Source organism: Saccopteryx bilineata, chromosome 4 (assembly GCF_036850765.1).
Source record: "Saccopteryx bilineata isolate mSacBil1 chromosome 4, mSacBil1_pri_phased_curated, whole genome shotgun sequence".
NCBI classification, from domain to species: domain Eukaryota; kingdom Metazoa; phylum Chordata; class Mammalia; order Chiroptera; family Emballonuridae; genus Saccopteryx; species Saccopteryx bilineata.
Genome location: NC_089493.1, coordinates 57,883,459 through 57,902,612, shown reverse-complemented (window position 1 = coordinate 57,902,612; position 19,154 = coordinate 57,883,459). Strand labels below are relative to the sequence as shown.

The 19,154-nt window shown below is 38.3% G+C and overlaps 1 protein-coding gene across 4 annotated transcripts in view; it reads right to left on the bottom strand.

Moving 5' to 3' along the window:
* The window catches only part of VPS13C (vacuolar protein sorting 13 homolog C), a 223,006-nt gene that overhangs the window by 42,873 nt on the left and 160,979 nt on the right, over window positions 1–19,154 (bottom strand). For all 4 annotated transcript variants that reach the window (XM_066274748.1, XM_066274749.1, XM_066274750.1 and 1 more), the window contains 3 exons: window positions 18,859–18,992; window positions 16,565–16,691; window positions 13,106–13,341 (listed from right to left, as the gene is read on the bottom strand). In XM_066274748.1, coding sequence (XP_066130845.1) covers window positions 13,106–13,341; window positions 16,565–16,691; window positions 18,859–18,992 — 497 coding nt within the window. The remainder of the gene's footprint in view (window positions 1–13,105; window positions 13,342–16,564; window positions 16,692–18,858; window positions 18,993–19,154) is intronic.

Genomic DNA, 19,154 nt, shown 5'->3' with positions numbered 1-19,154 from the left:
TGAAAGGGATCAAAGGAAATTCAATGAACAAAGGACAATCTTTTCAATAAATGGTGAAGGAACAAGTGAACATTCACTGCCAAAAATAAAATAATCTAGATAAAGCTTCCACATTTCACAAAAGTTAACTCAAAAATGGATTATAGGTCTAAATATCAAACACAAAACTATAAAATTCCTAGAAGATCACATAGAAGAAAATCTAAGTGACTCTGACTGTGGCAATAACTTTTAAGATATAATACCAGAACCACCATCCATAGAAGAAAAATACTGATACTGAACTTCAGAAATGAAATCAGAGTAATGGCATTATGAGAGAGACTCCTGATCTCTCCCCTTGAAATTTCAACAAATTGAACAACTAAGAAACCCCAGCTGGGCTCACAGGCACACCTGAAAGATCCACACACCAAATGGACTGAGGTGGGATGGGGTAAAAAGGGAGGCAGAAGATAAAACATTCGCAGTGGGCTTTGGAGAAGAGAGGAGACAAACCAGAAACTACTGGGATATTTTTCTCTTACTGGACTACAGGGAGAAGGAAAACTCGAGCTCTCTGAATTTTGTCTGAGGGTATGGAGAGGGAAACACGGCATGACTGAGTCTCCTGCCAGGAGAAGTGGTCAGATAGAGGAACAGAGGGGGATAAAACAAACTGGCCAGAGCATGGGGTCACAGTCAGTGTTCCCGTGGTCTGCCAGCAGCCCATACTCAACAGAGACAGAGAAAACTAAAGTGAGGCCCCCTCCAGCCTCCCAGATCCTGCCTCTCTCACCTCACAGTGCCAAGAGTGGCAGAGACAAACCCCACAACTAGCACTCCAGAGAAATTCTCTCCCCTGAAGAACAGAGGTGTTCCATGTCCAGTCTCCAGGTGTGCTGAGAAGTGGGAAGGAGCGCCCAGAAGCCTGAGATCAGCATAGATAGAGCTGTAAAGCCGGAAAGGACCTATAAATTGAAAACTACAAAATATTAAAAGAAATTGAAAAAGAACAATGAAATGGAAAAATATTCCATATTCATGAACTGGAAGAATCAACATAGTTAAAATGGTCATATTACCCAAACCAATATACAAATTAATGCAATCCCCATCAAAATCCCAATGCCATTTTTTAAAGAAATAGAACAAAAAATTACCGGTTGCATGGAACCATAAAAAACGTCAAATAGCCAAAGTAATCCTGAGGAAAAAGAATGAAGACAAAGGTATCACACTACCTGACTTCAAATTATACTACAGAGCCATCATAATCAAAATAGCATAGTATTGGGAGAAAAACAGACATACAGACCAATAAAACAGGAATTGAGAGCCTAAGAAATAAAATCATATGTACCTGTATAGACACATTATCTTCGACAAAGGAGTCAAAAACACACAATTGTAAAAGGAAAGCCTCTTCAATAAATGGTGCTGAGAAAATTGGAAGGCCAGATGCAAAAGAATGAAACTTGACTACAGTTGTTCCTCTGCACAAAAATTAATTCAAAATGAAACAAAGACCTAAATGTAAGATCCAAAACAATAAATTACATAGAAGAAAACATAGGCTCTAAGCTCATGGACCTTGGCTGTAAAGAACAATTTATAAATTTCATGCCAAAAACAAGGGAAGTAAAGGCAAAAATAAATGAATGGGACTACATCAAACTAAAAAGCTTCTTCACAGCAAAAGAAACTAATAACAAAACAAATAGGCAGCCAACCAAATGAGAGATGACATTTGCAAACAATAGCTCTGATAAGAGGTTAATATCCAAAATATATAAAGAACTCACAAAACTCAGCCAAAAATATGCAAACGATCTAATTTAAAAATGGGGGGAGGACCTGAACAGACACTTCTCCCAAGAAAACATACAAATGGCAAACAGACATATGAAAAGATGCTCATCTTCACTAGTTATTTGAGAAATGCAAATCAAAACTACAATGAGATACTATCTCACACCTGTTAGATTAGCTATTATCAACAAGACAGGTAATAACAAGTGTTGGAGAGGCTGTGGAGAAAAAGGAATCTTCATTCACCGCTGGTGGGAATGCAAATTAGTATAACCATATGGAAGACAGTATGGTGGTTCTTCAAAAAGTTAAGATTATAGGAGACAAGATGGCGCTGGAGTAGGCGAACGTACCAGCATCTACCTCCCAGAACCAATGTGGATTACAAACAAATTTTATGAACTATCAACTGGAAAAACCAACTTTGGACTAAACTAAAAGGACTCTTCAACCCAGGAATGCTGAAGAAGCCACCCAGAGACTGGTAGGAAAAGCGGAAACGCGGAGAGGGCTGCCCAGCTTCTCGGAGCGAACGGCAGCAGGGAGAGACTCGCGTGGCGGGAAGTGAGTTTAGCAGAGGGGAAAGGGCCCTGAGCCCCAGGAACAAAGCCCCAGCCTGCAGCCCCAGAGCCCAGAAGAAGCATAAGGACAGTATTTAGCTGGAAACAAGTCAGGATACTGTTTGTGAGAGAGTCTGATTTCTCAGACCCAGGATCCTTCTTAAAGGGACCACGCAGAACATCTCTCTCACACTCACCCGGGGCTCCTGGAGACGGAGGGAGAGGGGAGAGAACCACAGTAACAGGAAGAGAGTGCAATCTAGGAGGCATAGGGAGAAACATTTTTGGGAGATAGCCACTCTAACCCCTGAGACGAGTCACTCCCCAAAGCTGAAGTGAATATTTCCCCCGGAAACAGCAATACCAGCAAAGGGAAGCAGGAGAGCAGCCAAACAAGCTCCCCCGCGGCACTCAGAGCAGAGTCGCATAGAAGGAGGGAGCTTTCGGGTCTACGGTAGTGAGTCTTAGGGTCCGAGCTGCAACGCCCCCACCCACACGGCTGAGGGCACACCGGAGAGCAGGCGGCAGCGGGAGACAAAAGCGCGGTTCTGCTGGCAGGGGCGGAAGCCGGCTGGCCACCAGTGGGCTCAGGTGTGAGCTCAATCTTGCCCGGCTAGGGAGAAGGGGTCGTGCAAAAGTGGCTAAGCTTAGCTGCCGGCAGCCTGTAATCCAGCCTCCGGGAGAAGGGCGGGAAACCCAGAAAGGGTAGAAACCAGCCCCGGAGCAAGGGCAGAGGAGCACATCCCTGCCCCGCCTGTGCAACCCAGGCTTGCGGTCTGACTTGGTAGCAGGCTCCTCCCGCGGGGGTGGAGCCAAAAGCCCAGAAGAGGCAGAGTTCCGCTACGAAGCTGAGCTTGGGCACGCAGCCTTTCCTGGTGGTAGAGCCAAGGCTAGCAGCTGTTCCTTGAGTGGGATCATCCTGCAAAGGCAGGGCGAAAGCTCGGAAACAGGCGGAGACCCACAGCTGAGCAAAGGTGCTCGCCAGTGCCCTCAGGACCAAGCATAACATCACACACGGGGGCGGGGCAAAGGCCAAGGCCACCAACCCTTGTGCACCCGAGCACGTGATCACAGCCACTCTCGTGAAGAGAAAATGCGGAGGCAGAGAAATACAACACAAATAAACCAAGAGAAATCCCCAGAAAAGGACCTAAGTGAATCAGATATAACCAAATTACCAGATGCACAGTTTAAAATAACAATTGTTAGGATGTTCAAAGATATTAGAACCACCATAGATGGCCATTACGAAAACCTAAATAAAGAGATAACAAATATAAAAAAGGACATTGAAATAATAAAAAAGAATCAGACAGAAATGACAAATACAATATCTGAAATAAAGAATACAATGGAAGGAATTAAAAGCAGGATGGATGAAGCAGAGAATCAAATCAGTGAGTTAGAGGACACAATAAAAAAAGGCATGGAAGCAGAGAAGAAAAAAGAAAAGAGACTCAAAAAGTCTGAGGAAACTCTAAGAGAGCTCTGTGACAACATGAAGAGAAATAACATCCGCATCATAGGGGTTCCTGAAGAAGAAGAGAAAGAACAAGGGATAGAGACTTTGTTCAAACATATTATAGCGGAAAACTTCCCCCAATTAAGGCAGGAAAATATTTACCATGTTCAGGAAGCACAGAGAACTCCATTAAGGAGAAATCCAAAGAAACCAACACCAAGACACATCATAATTAAATTACCAAAGCTAAAAGATAAAGAGAAAATATTAAAAGCTGCTAGAGAAAAAAAGACAATCACCTACAAAGGAGCCCCCATAAGGATGACTTCTGACTTCTCAACAGAAACACTTGAGGCCAGAAGGGAATGGCAAGAAATATTCAAAGTAATGCAGAACAAGAACCTACAACCAAGACTACTTTATCCAGCAAGGCTATCATTTAAAATTGAAGGAGAAATAAAAAGCTTTACAGACAAAAAAAAACTAAAGGATTTCACTACAACCAAACCAAGGCTGCAAGAAATGCTAAGGGACCTGTTGTAAACAGATCAAAGGAAAAAAAAGAATATAGCAAAAGAGAAAAACAGTTTTAAAGAAAAAAAATGGCAATAAACAATTACATATCAGTAATAACCTTAAATGTTAATGGATTAAATGATCCGATCAAGAGACATAGGGTAGCTGCGTGGATAAGAAAACAGGACCCATACATATGCTGTCTACAAGAGACACACCTTAAATCAAAAGATGCACACAGACTGAAGATAAAAGGATGGAAAAAAAATATTTCATGCAAATGGAAATGAAAAAAAAGCTGGGGTAGCAATACTTATATCAGACAAAAATGGACTTTAGAACAAAGACCATAGTTAGAGATAAAGAAGGTCACTACATAATGATAAAGGGAGCAATACAAAAGGAAGATATAACCATTATAAATATCTACGCACCTAATATAGGAGCACCTAAATATATAAAGCAGACTTTGATAGACTTAAAGGGCGAGATCAACAGCAATACTATAATAGTAGGAGATTTCAATACCCCATTGACATCATTAGATAGGTCCTCAAGAAAGAAAATTAACAAAGAAACAGCAGACTTAAAGGACATATTAGATGAACTCGATTTAATAGATATCTTCAGAACCTTTCACCCTAAAAGAGCAGAATATACATTCTTTTCAAGCGCTCATGGGACATTCTCTAGAATAGACCACATGTTAGGGCACAAAAGCGGGCTCAACAAATTTAAGAAGATTGAAATCATATCGAACACTTTCTCTGATCACAATGGCATTAAACTAGAAATCAACCACAATAGAAAAATTGAAAAACATTCAAACACTTGGAAACTAAATAGCACGTTATTAAACAATGAATAGGTTAACATTGAGATCAAAGAAGAAATTTAAAAATTCCTAGAAACAAACGATAATGAGCATACATCAACTCAAAATTTATGGGACACAGCAAAAGCAGTCCTGAGAGGGAAGTTTATAGCATTACAGGCATACCTCAAGAAGCTAGAAAAAGCTCAAATTAACAACTTAACCCTGCATCTAAAAGAACTAGAAAAAGAACAGCAAGTAAAGCCCAGAGCTAGTAGAAGGAAGGAAATAATAAAGATCAGAGCAGAAATAAGTGACATAGAGGCTAAAGAAACAATACAGAGGATCAATGAAACCAGGAGCTGGTTCTTTGAAAAGGTAAACAAGATCGATGAACCTTTAACAAGACTCACCAAGAAAAAAAGAGAGAGGACTCAAATAAATAAAATTAGAAACGAGAGTGGAGAAATAACAACTGACACAACAGAAATACAAAATATTATAAGAAAATACTATGAAGAACTGTACGCCAAAAAACTAGACAACCTAGATGAAATGGACAAATTCCTTGAATCATATAATCTTCCAAAAATCAATCTGGAAGAATCAGAAAACCTAAACAGACCAATTACAACAAATGAGATTGAAACAGCTATCAAAAAACTCCCAAAAAAGAAAAGTCCTGGGCCTGATGGCTTCACAAGTGAATTCTACCAAATATTCAAAGAAGAACTAACTCCTATCCTTCTCAAGCTATTTCAAAAAATTCAAGAGGAAGGAAGACTTCCAAACTCCTTTTATGAGGCGAGCATAATTCTGATTCCAAAACCAGGCAAAGACAACACAAAGAAAGAAAATTATAGGCCAATATCCCTGATGAACTTAGATGCAAAAATCCTCAATAAAATATTAGCAAACCGGATCCAGCAATATATGGAAAAAATCATACACCATGATCAAGTAGGATTTATTCTTGGGAGGCAAGGCTGGTACAATATTCGCAAATCAATCAATGTGATTCATCACATAAACAAAAGAAAGGAGAAAAACCACATGATAATTTCAATAGATGCAGAAAAAGCATTTGATAAAGTCCAGCACCCATTCATGATCAAAACTCTCAGCAAAGTGGGAATACAGGGAACATACCTCAACATGATAAAGGCCATCTATGACAAACCCACAGCCAACATAATACTCAATGGGCAAAAATTAAAAGCTATCCCCTTAAGATCAGGAACAAGGCAGGGGTGCCCCCTTTCACCACTCTTATTCAACATAGTTCTGGAAGTCCTCGCCACAGCAATCAGACAAGAAAAAGAAATAAAAGGCATCCAAATTGGAAAAGAAGAAGTAAAACTATCATTATTTGCAGATGACATGATATTGTATTTAGAAAACCCTAAAGTTTCAGTCAAAAAACTACTAGACCTGATAAAAGAATTTGGCAAGGTGGCAGGATATAAAATCAATACTCAGAAATCAGAGGCATTTTTATACACTAATAATGAACTGTCAGAAAGAGAAATCAGGGAATCAATCCCCATTACCATTGCAACCAAAAAAATAAAGTACCTAGGAATAAATCTAACCAAGGAGATTAAAGACTTGTACTCAGAAAATTATAAAACATTGATAAAAGAAATCAGGGAAGATACGAATAAGTGGAGGCATATACCGTGCTCATGGTTAGGAAGAATAAACATCACTAAAATGTCTATATTACCCAAAGCAATTTATAAATTCAATGCAATACCAATGAAAATACCAATGACTTACTTCAAAGACATAGAACACATATTCCAAAAATTTATATGGAACCAAAAGAGAACACGAATAGCCTCAGCAATCCTGAAAAGGAAGAAATAAGCGGGAGGTATCACACTTCCAGATATCAAGTTATATTATAAGGCCATTGTACTCAAAACAGCATGGTACTGGTATAAGAACAGGCACATAGATCAATGGAACAGAACAGAGAACTCAGAAATAAACCCACAGCTCTATGGACAACTGATATTTGACAAAGGAGGTAAGACAATACAATGGAGTAAAGACAGCCTCTTCAACAAATGGTGTTGGGAAAACTGGACAGCTACCTGCAAAAAAATGAAACTAGACCACCAACTTACACCACTCACAAAAATAAACTCAAAATGGATAAAAGACTTGAATGTAAGCCATGAAACCATAAGCATTTTAGAAGAAAACATAGGCAGTAAGCTCTCTGACATCTCTCACAGCAATATATTTGCTGATTTGTCTCCACAGGCAAGTGAAATAAAAGACAGGATAAACAAATGGGACTTTATCAAACTAAAAAGCTTCTGCACAGCTAAAGACAATAAGAACAGAATAAAAAGACAAACTACACAATGGGAGAATATATTTGACATAGCGTCTGATAAGGGGTTAATAACCAAAATTTATAAAGAACTTGTAAAACTTAATACCAGGAAGACAAACAATCCAATCCAAAAATGGGCAAAAGAAATGAATAGACATTTCTCCAAAGAGGACACACAGATGGCCAATAGGCATATGAAAAAATGTTCAACATCATTAATGATTAGAGAAATGCAAATTAAAACCACAATGTGATTATCACCTCACACCAGTCAGAATGGCGCTCATCAATAAAACAACACAGAATAAGTGCTGGCGAGGATGTGGAAAAAAGGGAACCCTCCTGCACTGCTGGTGGGAATGCAGACTGGTGCAGCCACTGTGGAAAACAGTATGGAGATACCTCAAGAAATTAAAAATCGAACTGCCTTTTGACCCAGCTATACCACTGTTAGGAATATACCCCAAGAACACCATAGCACTGTTTGAAAAGAAGAAATGCACCCCCTTTTTATGGCAGCATTTTTCACAATAGCAAAGATTTGGAAACAGCCCAAGTGTCCATCAGAGGATGAGTGGATTAAAAAGCTTTGGTATATATATACTATGGAATACTACTCAGCCATAAGAAATGATGACATAGGATCTTTTACAACAACATGGATGGGCCTTGATAACATTATACTGAGTGAAAGAAGTAAATCAGAAAAAACTAAGAACTATATGTTTCCACACATAGGTGGGACATAAAGATGAGACTCAGAGACATGAACAACAGTGTTGGGGTTACAGGGTGGGGGGAGGAGAGGGAGGGGGTTGGGGGAGGGGAGGGGCACAAAGATCATGGCTTTTCAGCATTGGCCATATTCCCCCCTTAATCTATAGACAGACAGCAAATATTTACGTATGGTGTTCCCACTATAAAGACTGCTGTCTTAGGGACAAATGCTGACAAACTATTTCAGCAGTTCCTCCTTCTTCAAAGACTTATATGTAAACATAGAGCTCCATGTTTCATAGGACATACTCAAGCTCACTCCAGGCTTCCTGGTGCTTTAGCACAAGGGAATGCCTCACCCCCCCCCCCTTTTTTTTTTTTTTTTGTATTTTTTTTTGTATTTTTTCTTTTATTTATTTATTTTTTGTATATTTCTGAGGATGGGGATGGGGAGGCAAGCAGACAGACTCCTGCATGCGCCTGACTGGGATCCACCTGGCATGCCTACCGGGGGGAATGCTCTGCCCATCTGGGATGTTGCTCTGTTGCAACCGGAGTCATTCTAACAACTGGGGCGGAGGCCATGGGGCCATCCTTAGTGCCCAGGGTGGATTTGCTCCAGTGGAGCCTTGGCTGTGGGCGGGAGGAGAGGGACCGGGAGGGGGGAGAGGGGGAGGGGTGGAGAGGTAGATGGGCGCTTCTCCTGTGTGCTCTGGCCGGGAATCGAACCCGGGAATCCTGCACACCAGGCCAATGACTCCGACGGGTCTACCATATCATGCTTTTTACTTAAAAAAAAAAAAAAATTTACATTTCTTTTGAAAGCTGATGAACAGGAGACACCAAATCTACCTTCTTTATTAGATCTAGCTAATAACACTGTTCTGTCTTTTTTCCAAATAGCTCCAGATATATGGAAAAGATTTATATAGGCGGATGGGGATCCTCAAACCCCTCAGCAAGATCTTCTGAGAATGGCTTTTAAGATACCTAGAGGCAGAAAAAGCCCAATAGAGATCAGGGGGAACTACTAGCTTTTAGGATACACCCTTAAAGGCTCCAGCACCCCAAAGGGGTCTCATAGGATGCCATCTGGGTCCTGCTTCAATAGTGGAAAGAAGGTCATTGAGCTAAAGCCTGCCAGGCTTACACGCCTCTGCTGTGAGGAAACAGGGACACTGGAAGGTGGGCTTCCCCCTCGCTCCTCTAAGGGAGGGTTCAGTCTCTTCCAGGCCTGCTCCAGCCACCTATGACCTAACCTTGCCCAGAATGCTGGGGTTTGCCACTGAAGGCTGAAGGTGCCCAGGGCCATCGACCCCATCTACGACACTGTGGACGAGCCTAGGGTATTTCTTCCAAGAAGCAGGTAAACTGATCTCATTTGCACAAGGGCCACTTAACTATGTTTTGCCTGAATAGTCAGGTTCTTTATTCTTCCCTCAAAGATCTCTGTTGTGGGTGTTGATAGTCCTATTTTCTGCTGCTTTGCTTAATATATAGTGTTTCCTTTATTCCTCCTACCTCAATGCCCCACTCATATTTCAGGCTTGGACCTACTCTTAATTTAGAGCTCTCTTTCCTCCTTTTGCCAACTTGTATTATGAATTTACCTTTGCCACCCGGCTTAGTGTATCCAAGGTTCTCTTTACCAGGCCACAGTCACAGAGCTCCAGGGAAAAGCAACCTGGTCTCAACTCTCCAGGCAGAGGAGAACAGAAGCTCCATATCCACGCATGCTGCAAATGGCTTTTTCCAGTCTACCTGAATCATTACCAGCTAGAAGCAGCGGTCATTGGGACTTGGACATGAGCTGCAAAGTATAGAATGGTGACAACAATTCCAGTGCCATACGGACTTTTCCTGTGGGGAACTTTCCTGGACTCCTGCTCCCTGTGACAGCTCCTAACAGACTGAACTGTGGTTGGGTTGCATTTTTCAGGGATTTGGCATGGTGAGGGGGCCACCTTGGACTTGGGGAACATGTTAAGGACACTACTTATTTATGGATTCTTGCTGTATTGGCCAAGAGTTTGCTTAAAGGCTTTTAATCACTGTAAAAAAAAATAGAGGACTAGATGAAGAAGATGGGGCACATATACACCATGGTATATTATTCAGCTAGGAGAAATGGTGACATTGGATCACTTATAGCGGAATGGTGGAGTCTTGGTAGCATTGTGCGGAGTGAAATAAGCAAATCAGAAAAAAACAGGAACTGCAGGATTCCATACATTAGTGGGACATAAAAGCGAGACTGAGAGGCATGAACAGGAGTGTGGTGGCTATGGGGGGTGGGGGGAGGGAAGGAGGGAGAGCGGGAGGGGAGGGGGAGGGGTACAGAGAGAACTGGATGGAGGGTGGCAGAGGACGATCTCTCTTTGGGTGATGGGTATGCAACATAACTAAATGACAAGATAACCTGGAAATGTTTTCTTTGAATGTATGTACCCTGATTTATTGATGTCACCCTATTAAAATAAAAATTTATTTATATATAAAAAAAAAAAAGTTAAGATTATAACTACCATATGACCCAGCAATCCCTCTACTGGGTATCTACCCCCAAAACTCAAAAATATCAGTACATAAGGACACATGCACCCCCATGTTTATCACAGCATTATTCACAGTGGCCAAGACATGGAAACAACCAAGTGTCCCTCAATAGAAGACTGGATAAAGAAGATGTGGTACATATATACTATGGAATACTACTCCGCCATAAGAAATGATGATATAATGACATTTATGACAACATGGATGGACTTTGAAAACATTATACTGAGTAAAATAAATAAATCAGAAAAAACTAAGAATGGTATAATTTCACACATAGGTAGGATATAAAACTGAGACTCACAGACATAGATAAAAATGAAGTGGTTACCAGGGGGAAAGGGACGTGGTGGAGAGGGATGGGGGAAGAAGAGTGGGCAGGGGTAGGGGAAAGGTGTAAGGAGGGACAAATATAAGGTGAGAGAAAATGATTTGACTTTGGGTGATGTGTATAGAACATAATCAACAGTTCGAATGCTATAGATATGTTCACCAGAAACCTATGTACTCTTATTGATCAATGTCATGCTGTTAATTTTCTAAATAAAATTTTAAAATTAAAAAAAAAGAACTTCATTAAAATTAAAATTAAAGTCTTCTACACTGCATTGCAAAACACACTATTAAAAGAATGGAAAAACAAGCCAAAGACAGAGAGAAAACATTAGCAAAACACATCTGATAAAAGTCTGGCACACAAAATATACAAAGAATTCTTAAAACTCAACAAGTTTTCAACAGAAAATGCAAAATTAAAAAGGGGCAAAAAATCTAAACTTCACCAAAAAGTGGTCAGATGGCAATTAAGTATATGAAAAGATGCTCAACATCACATGTAATTAAGGAATTTCAAATCAAATAATGAGACACCAGTACACACCTATCAAAATAGCCAAGATCTTGAACACTAAAAATATCAAATGCTGGCAAAAATGCAAAACCTCAGGAAATCTCATTCATTTCCAGTGGGAATACAAAATTAGGGCAGCCACTTTAGAAGACAACTTGGCAGTTTCTTATAAAACTAAACATACTCCTACTATATGATCAATCAATCACGCTCTTTGATATTTATCCAAATGAGTCGAAAACTTATGTCTACACAAAAACCTACCTGTGTATGTTTATAGTAATTTTAATCATGACTGCTAAAACTTAGAAGCAACCAACATTGCTTTTCAGTCAGTGAATGGAAAAACAAACATCCAGACATTGAATATTATTCAGTGATAAGAAATAAAGAGTTATCAAGCCATAAGACAATGAGGAACCTTGAAAGATATTGTTGGGTAAAAGAAGTCTATTTGAAAAAACTACAAATTGTATAATTCCAATGATACAACATTCTGAAAAAGGAAAAATTTTAGAGACAGTAAAAAGATCAGTTGTTTGGAGGAAGAGAAGGAGGGATGTACAGGTGGGGCACAAGTGTTTCTAGGGTAGAGAAACAATTCTATGACACTGTAACGGTGGGTACATGTTATACATTTGTCAAAACCCATACAATTTACAACACAAGGAGGATCTCTAAAATAAACAATATTAAAACAAGACTTGTTAGTTCATCAATAGTAAAAATGTATTCCCCAATTCAAAGAGTTAAAAATAGGGGAAACTTGGGGGTAGATGGCATCTCTATACTCAGGTTTTTTATATACCTAAAACTGCTCAAAGAATTAAGTCTATTTTTAAATACTATATAACCAACTGATTTTTCCTCAGTACACATCTTTACTGAGTCAGAAAAAGGCAGTTAAGTTCTTTTAGATGAAGTTTTACATAAATAAAGGCCAATTTGACAAAATACTATAATAGCATAAATAATATTAAAGTAAAAAAATATGTCAAAGAATGAGGGAAAATTGGATTTATATAATATTAAATGATTTTCATATATAGTTTAAAAACTACACAACATTGGAATGTATAACCAAAAGAACATATTACTCATGTATACATAAGTGTACTAATATTACGTTAATATTATTGTAATAGCATTTATAGAAAGCTTAATCTGTCAGGTGTTGTACAAATGCATTTCTCTGTGTTTTTTTAAATTCACTTAGAAAAATACATATAAAGAACAAAGAAAGAAGCAACCCTCTTTCTTTCCCACCGAGGATGAGTATTTAAGAATAAAAACATTATCTTAGTCATCCTTCTATCTTACAAGTTTTTCAATCAACTAGCAGTAAAAATTACTTTCAGTAAAGTTGTCCTGAAAGAATGTCAGTACTGTATATCAAATTCAGAACAAGTAAACGTTTACTCTCAGCAAATTTGATACTATGAACTCATTGTCTTTTAAAGATTTCTAATTCCTTATTTTCCTTCTTCCATACCTGGTTATCCCAATATATGAAACTTCTTGCTTCTTTTCATTGTTAACTAGTGATAGCCCAAGACTGTGAAGAGAAAAGGTTATTTCATAATCAGCCTGCTCCATTTCTTCTGCCTGCAGTGCTTTCGAAACCAAGGCAACATCATCAGTGAAAAGTAAAATTCTCTGGCGCCCATCTAGAAATGACACCCAGTGTATCTGGATATTTGCATCATATGGAAACTGTCCACATTCATCCTGGGGAAAGAGAGACTTTATATTAAACACAGTCACAGCCACAGTTTTTATTACATAAAGATGAACTATAGCAACTGAGAAAGTTTTTAGAAAAGTTTAAAAGCATGACTAAAAATTAGAAAACTCTATCCATCAAAATGACCTAAAGTTACAATCCATTTCAAAACATCTCAACAATTTTTTCAAACAGTAATATTTACAGTACTTACTTTTTTTATATTTTACTTTGAGTTACCTAATTGGTGCTCAAAAGGCACCCAGGAGGAACAAGAACAGCCTTCAATGGCACCAATGCCATAAGATGCTTACCTGTCCCCAAGATGGACAACAGAATGGTTCCGAAGTTTATTAGACCTCAGGTAAAACTAACCTAGTTTATTTTTGCTTTAATACTTTGTAACAGTGCAAACATTTATATAAATCACATTGTTAAACAGTCAAAATATGGTGATCAGTTTGAACTAACTTTCACCAATAGCCATTGTGGCTAAACATCTCATACAGCTCTGAAAAATATGAGCTTTATGATTTAGTTACTCTTTTCAGAGATTAAAATAATGATTCCTCTTCATTTTGGGCTTAACATAAATATAAGCACAATTCATTTCAACAGGCAATGTAAGTACTGCTAGGTGCTTTTCATCTCAGGTTTCTTGGAAAACAAACAAACAAACAAACAAAGGATGTTACCAAGAGTATAGAAATAGTTGTTTTGTTTTTGTTTAATATTTACCTGTTGCTTTTAATGTATGTCAAAATAGCCCATCAAATTTTTTAATTCTAATATGCTATCAAATTGTGTTTTTCAGAGATCCCTATTAAGAAGGTAAATTCTCGTTTTGTAAATTACAACATTTGATATGTATGTTTGGTCAATGTTAGTCATTTAAGTATTCTCTAATTCTATTTTTTTTAATTTGTTTGATCTGTTAAAAATTCAATGAGGTTTATTAAAATATCCTCAGGTAATAGTGTTTCAGTTGACTACCAGCATTTAAAATTTTATATTTTGATGCAATGTTATTCAGTACATGAAGGTTTTTAGCTATCATGCCTTCTTTGTGATATGACCATATTCTATTTCATGGTTTTTGCTTTGAATTAAGAGTGGTTCAGAAATTAAAATCAGTAACTTTGCTTTCCTTTTAAATCTGTTTGCCTGTTAAATCTCTACTATCTCTTGTTTATATATAATTTTTTGTGTTAGTTTAAGGTAGATCGCTTCCAAAAAGCTATTTTTTAAACTTCATCTGAGTGTGTTTTGTTATTTACTACAAGAATTTAAACCACTTTCACTTACTGACATAATAGGAAGCATGGTTTGGTTTAGTGGAAAAAGTCCATGACTATGAAGCCAGACAGACCTGGTTTTGAATTCTCACCAGCCGTTCTAGATTCTGATCATAGGAATTAGAGATAGCATGTGAAACACATAAACACACGAGACACACCTATTGAAAGGTTATTTCCCACTTATATACTCCCTTAGTTGTCTTTTTACTTTAAGGGCAAAATTCTTTGTTTTCATATTCTTGATTGTTTTAAAATTAATTTATTCATGATCTTAGTTCTATGAATTGATTTTTTTTTTTTGCAAAGCCATAATCTTTTATCTATATTTCTCAAATTAAAATTTGGGATTAAATTATATGTATTAAAGTATATATAATTATACATATAAAGCACAGAATATATTGTTTCTCAACCCTCTTTCCCTTTACTTTGTTGTCTTTGTCTTTTGTTTCACCAAGCTTTCTCCCATTTCATAGTTGTCTTTTCTTTATAACTCAGTTGAGGAGGCTAGGGATACATTTTGAAAATTTTCTTTGGGTCACCCTGTAGTAAAAGTTTTCCAGAGGTACAATCACCCTCTGAATCTACAGGATGATGTTATATTTTTCTCAAGTATTTTTGTCATAAATCTCGTGTCATATTTTTTTCTTTATTCATATGAAGACCTGTTCAGATCTACTGTTTGCCAGTAATATTCGGATTTTCTTTGAACACCCCTGTCACATTCACCAGGGCCTGAGAATAACTCCTTTCTCAAAGCAATTAAATGGACAAGAAAATGGAAAAACTGCTTTGCTTCTAACTCAATTTCCATAATCTGGCAGATTATCTCCTGACTGAGGTATAATTAGCTACTTCTCCTACTGCCTCACTCTCTTCACAGAAGAGAAACAGTAAAAACTCCAACCCTCTGCACATACCTTCCCTCTGGGGAAGGCGCTATCCTTCCCCAGCATGTTATTCCCCACTGTTTCTCCAGTAGTCTGTGTACTATCTTCTGGGATTCATGGTTGCTGAGTAGCATTAAATGTGAGGAGAAGGAAAATAATACCACATAATACAGGGGCTCCTGGTAGAAGTCCTATGCCTTTGAGCCATGTAGCTAAGAGTAACAGAATTTAAGCCTCTCTCTATAACTTAAATACCTTGAGAGTTTCTGTTATAAAAAGTAAAGCACAAGTAAGCCAACAGAGCTCATCAAACTGTCATGGTGAAAATATTTGCAAGAATCCTGCATCAGCCTGATTCTTATGAATATTTCAGAGGGAATACAGGAAAGGATAATTCAGTCATTGTTGGCCAATTACTGTTTTAAAACAAAAGTCTGAAAGTGGCTTTATCAGACAATGGAATATGACACTGTAAGAACTTTTCATGATAAAATCTATTCCTGTAGAAACTAGATGATTTATCGTTATACAAGAATAATTTCTGTATTAGAGAAAATATTGGTAGAAAAATAATTAAGCCCTTCTCAAAGCCTAAGAGTCTAAGAAATAACACATTTGATTAATTTTGCTACCTAAATATTGTTTCAATAAATACTTCATTAAATTTATATGGGGTAATTTGCATACTGTAAGACTTTTAATTAATAAAAGATGGCTTTCCTTGGGAAAGCATGCATAAAAATCTGACAGCCAAGAGTGGTATATGTTCAAAATAAAGTTGTTTTTTCATTTAGCCTTAAAATTCTTTCCTTTTAAAATCATATAAATAAAAAAAGTACTTTGCTGAATAAAGAAGCCCTATTTTCTATATTGTAAGTGAATTATTTTGGCACGTCTAAGATAAAATATTGGTATGAACAATTTGCAATCTAAAATCCAAAAGTAACTTATTTTGAAATATTTCCAATTCACTTTTAGTTCAAACACTGCGTGTAGCCAGCTTGTTTACTGCCTTTGCCATCAGTCACGTCACACAGTACCTTCAGGAGACCGTGCTGCCCAGTGTTTGCCGCATATCTCCACGTGAGCTGTCTGGTGCCGGTGGGGTCAGCCCAGGCAAAGAGCCGAGCCTGCCTGGGCAGCAACCGCACTTCTTCCCGTGACCCACTGAAACACAACCGATGCAACATTAAAACAGCTTGGCCTTGAGAAACCCAGGCCTATGTTTTATTGAGGTAAGGGCTAGCACAAAATCTTATAAAATAGCCTTTGTAAATAAAACACAATTCTGCTTAAAAAATAAGCTCGAGGTGACAGATCATTGTTCTTTTTTTTTTTTTTTTTTTTTTTTTCTGAAGCTGGAAACAGGGAGAGACAGTCAGACAGACTCCCGCATGCGCCCGACCGGGATCCACCCGGCACGCCCACCAGGGGCGATGCTCTGCCCACCAGGGGGGCGTTGCTCTGCCCATCCTGGGCGTCGCCATCTTGCGACCAGAGCCACTGTAGCGCCTGAGGCAGAGGCCACAGAGCCATCCCCAGCGCCCGGGCCATCCTTGCTCCAATGGAGCCTTGGCTGCGGGAGGGGAAGAGAGAGACAGAGAGGAAAGCGCGGCGGCGGGGTGGAGAAGCAAATGGACGCTTCTCCTCTGTGCCCTGGCCGGGAATCGAACCCGGGTCCTCCGCACGCTAGGCCGGCGCTCTACCGCTGAGCCAACCGGCCAAGGCCTCATTGTTCTTTCTGAAGTTGCGGTATGCTCTGATTTGATGCAGGTAAACACACACCAATGGAATTTATTTAGGTAAACAGACTGATATGTCAGATCACACATGTGGAAAATGCTGTGAATAGTAGCCGTGTTTAAATGTAAGCTTTTTAATAAAATGCAATCCATAAGAAACATGAGTTGCAGAAAAAGAAATAATTGGGTCCACAATGTTGCCACTCTGTGTGGTCTGTGGATGAGCAGCATCCACAAACCTAGGGCTTGCTGGAAATGCAGGATCCTAGACCCCGTCAAAAACCTACTAAACCAGAATCTGCATTTTAACAAGATTTTTAGACGATCCTGAAATTGATATTAAAGATGTATGGTCCATATAATATAAAAAACTTTCCAAAGAACTAAAAAAAGAAAAAGAAAAAAGTAATCCAGTTAGATTTCAATTTCAATCTGCACTTTTAAATCTTTCAATGGATTCAAGCCATGAGAGTTAAGAATAGACAGACCAGGCAGGCATTATTTTATACTTACATATAATTATTTATGTAGAATTGTTTTATAATAAAACAATGCCTTTCAGATTTATAATAATTCTTTGCAAATATATAGTATTATATATTGTAAGGGTTAAAATTATCATTATATAATGATACCATCCAAGCAAAATAACAGCACAGGCAAGACCAGCAAAATTCCTGTCAGTCTCTACTATATATATAGTCAACATGACTACTCAATGTCTTCCTATTTAATCTTTTACTACCCCTACAAAAAAAAACTAGATATGAATTTATAGGGAGAGGTTTACTAAGTATTATCAGGTAACAAAAGAATAATAATGTTTAACAGGTTTGCAACTCCTTATATGCAATTCTGAAACTTAAAAACTCCAGAAGTCAAATGATTTTTCTATAAAATTGGTATCAATAGTCATTTGGCACCAAAACCTGATCTGAAATTATATGAGACTATTACTAGCTTTTTATTAATCCCGATTGGTATAAATATTCCTAAGTTTTGCTGCAGAAATATTGTATTTGGTTATAGAGTACTGTCTCAAAACCTGCTCAGCGTGTTAGCAATAAACAGAATATGTTCCATAGTATTTTTTTTTTTTTGACAGAGAGTCAGAGAAAGGAATAGATAGGGACAGAAAGACAGGAAGGGAGCAGATGAGAAGCATCAATTCCTCACTGTGGAAAACTTAGTTGTTCATTGATTCCTTTCTCATATGTGCCTTGAACCAGAGGCTACAGCAGAGTGAGTGACCCCTTGCTTAAGCCAGCCACCTTGGGCTTCACGCCAGTGACCATGGGGTCATGTCTATGATCCCATGCTTAAGCTAGCAACCCAGTGCTCAAGCTGGTAAGCCCACACTCAAGCTGGATGAGCCCACATTCAAGCCAGCAAACTCGGGATTTCAAACCTGGGTCCTTGGCATCCCAGTCTGATGCTCTATTCACTGAGCTACCACCTGGTAAGGCTAATGTATCTTTCTAAACTCTGAAAACATTTGGAATGTGACACATATTCAATCTCAAGTGCTTCCCAGAAGGAATTTTAGACTAGTAAAAGCAAATCAGATTTTTCATAAACTTTTTTTTTCATACCTCTGTTTATATGTGAGGGCGTCCCATGGTGTGTGGTTTATTATTAGGGCAGGTGCAGATCCCTCATGGTAATCAGAGAAGGTTATGACAGTTGAATGTTCAGCGGTGTTTACATCCACCAAGATACCACAATTCTATTATAGGAAGGGGATAAAAAGTACATTGAGTTATTGCTTTAACTTGCACTTACATTTGGATTTTCAATCAGCTATGGAGACACAAAGTTTGTTTTCTTAAATTCTTACTGAAAAGCACACAAGTTCTGATCTCTTAAAATACTTTTATGGCATTACATA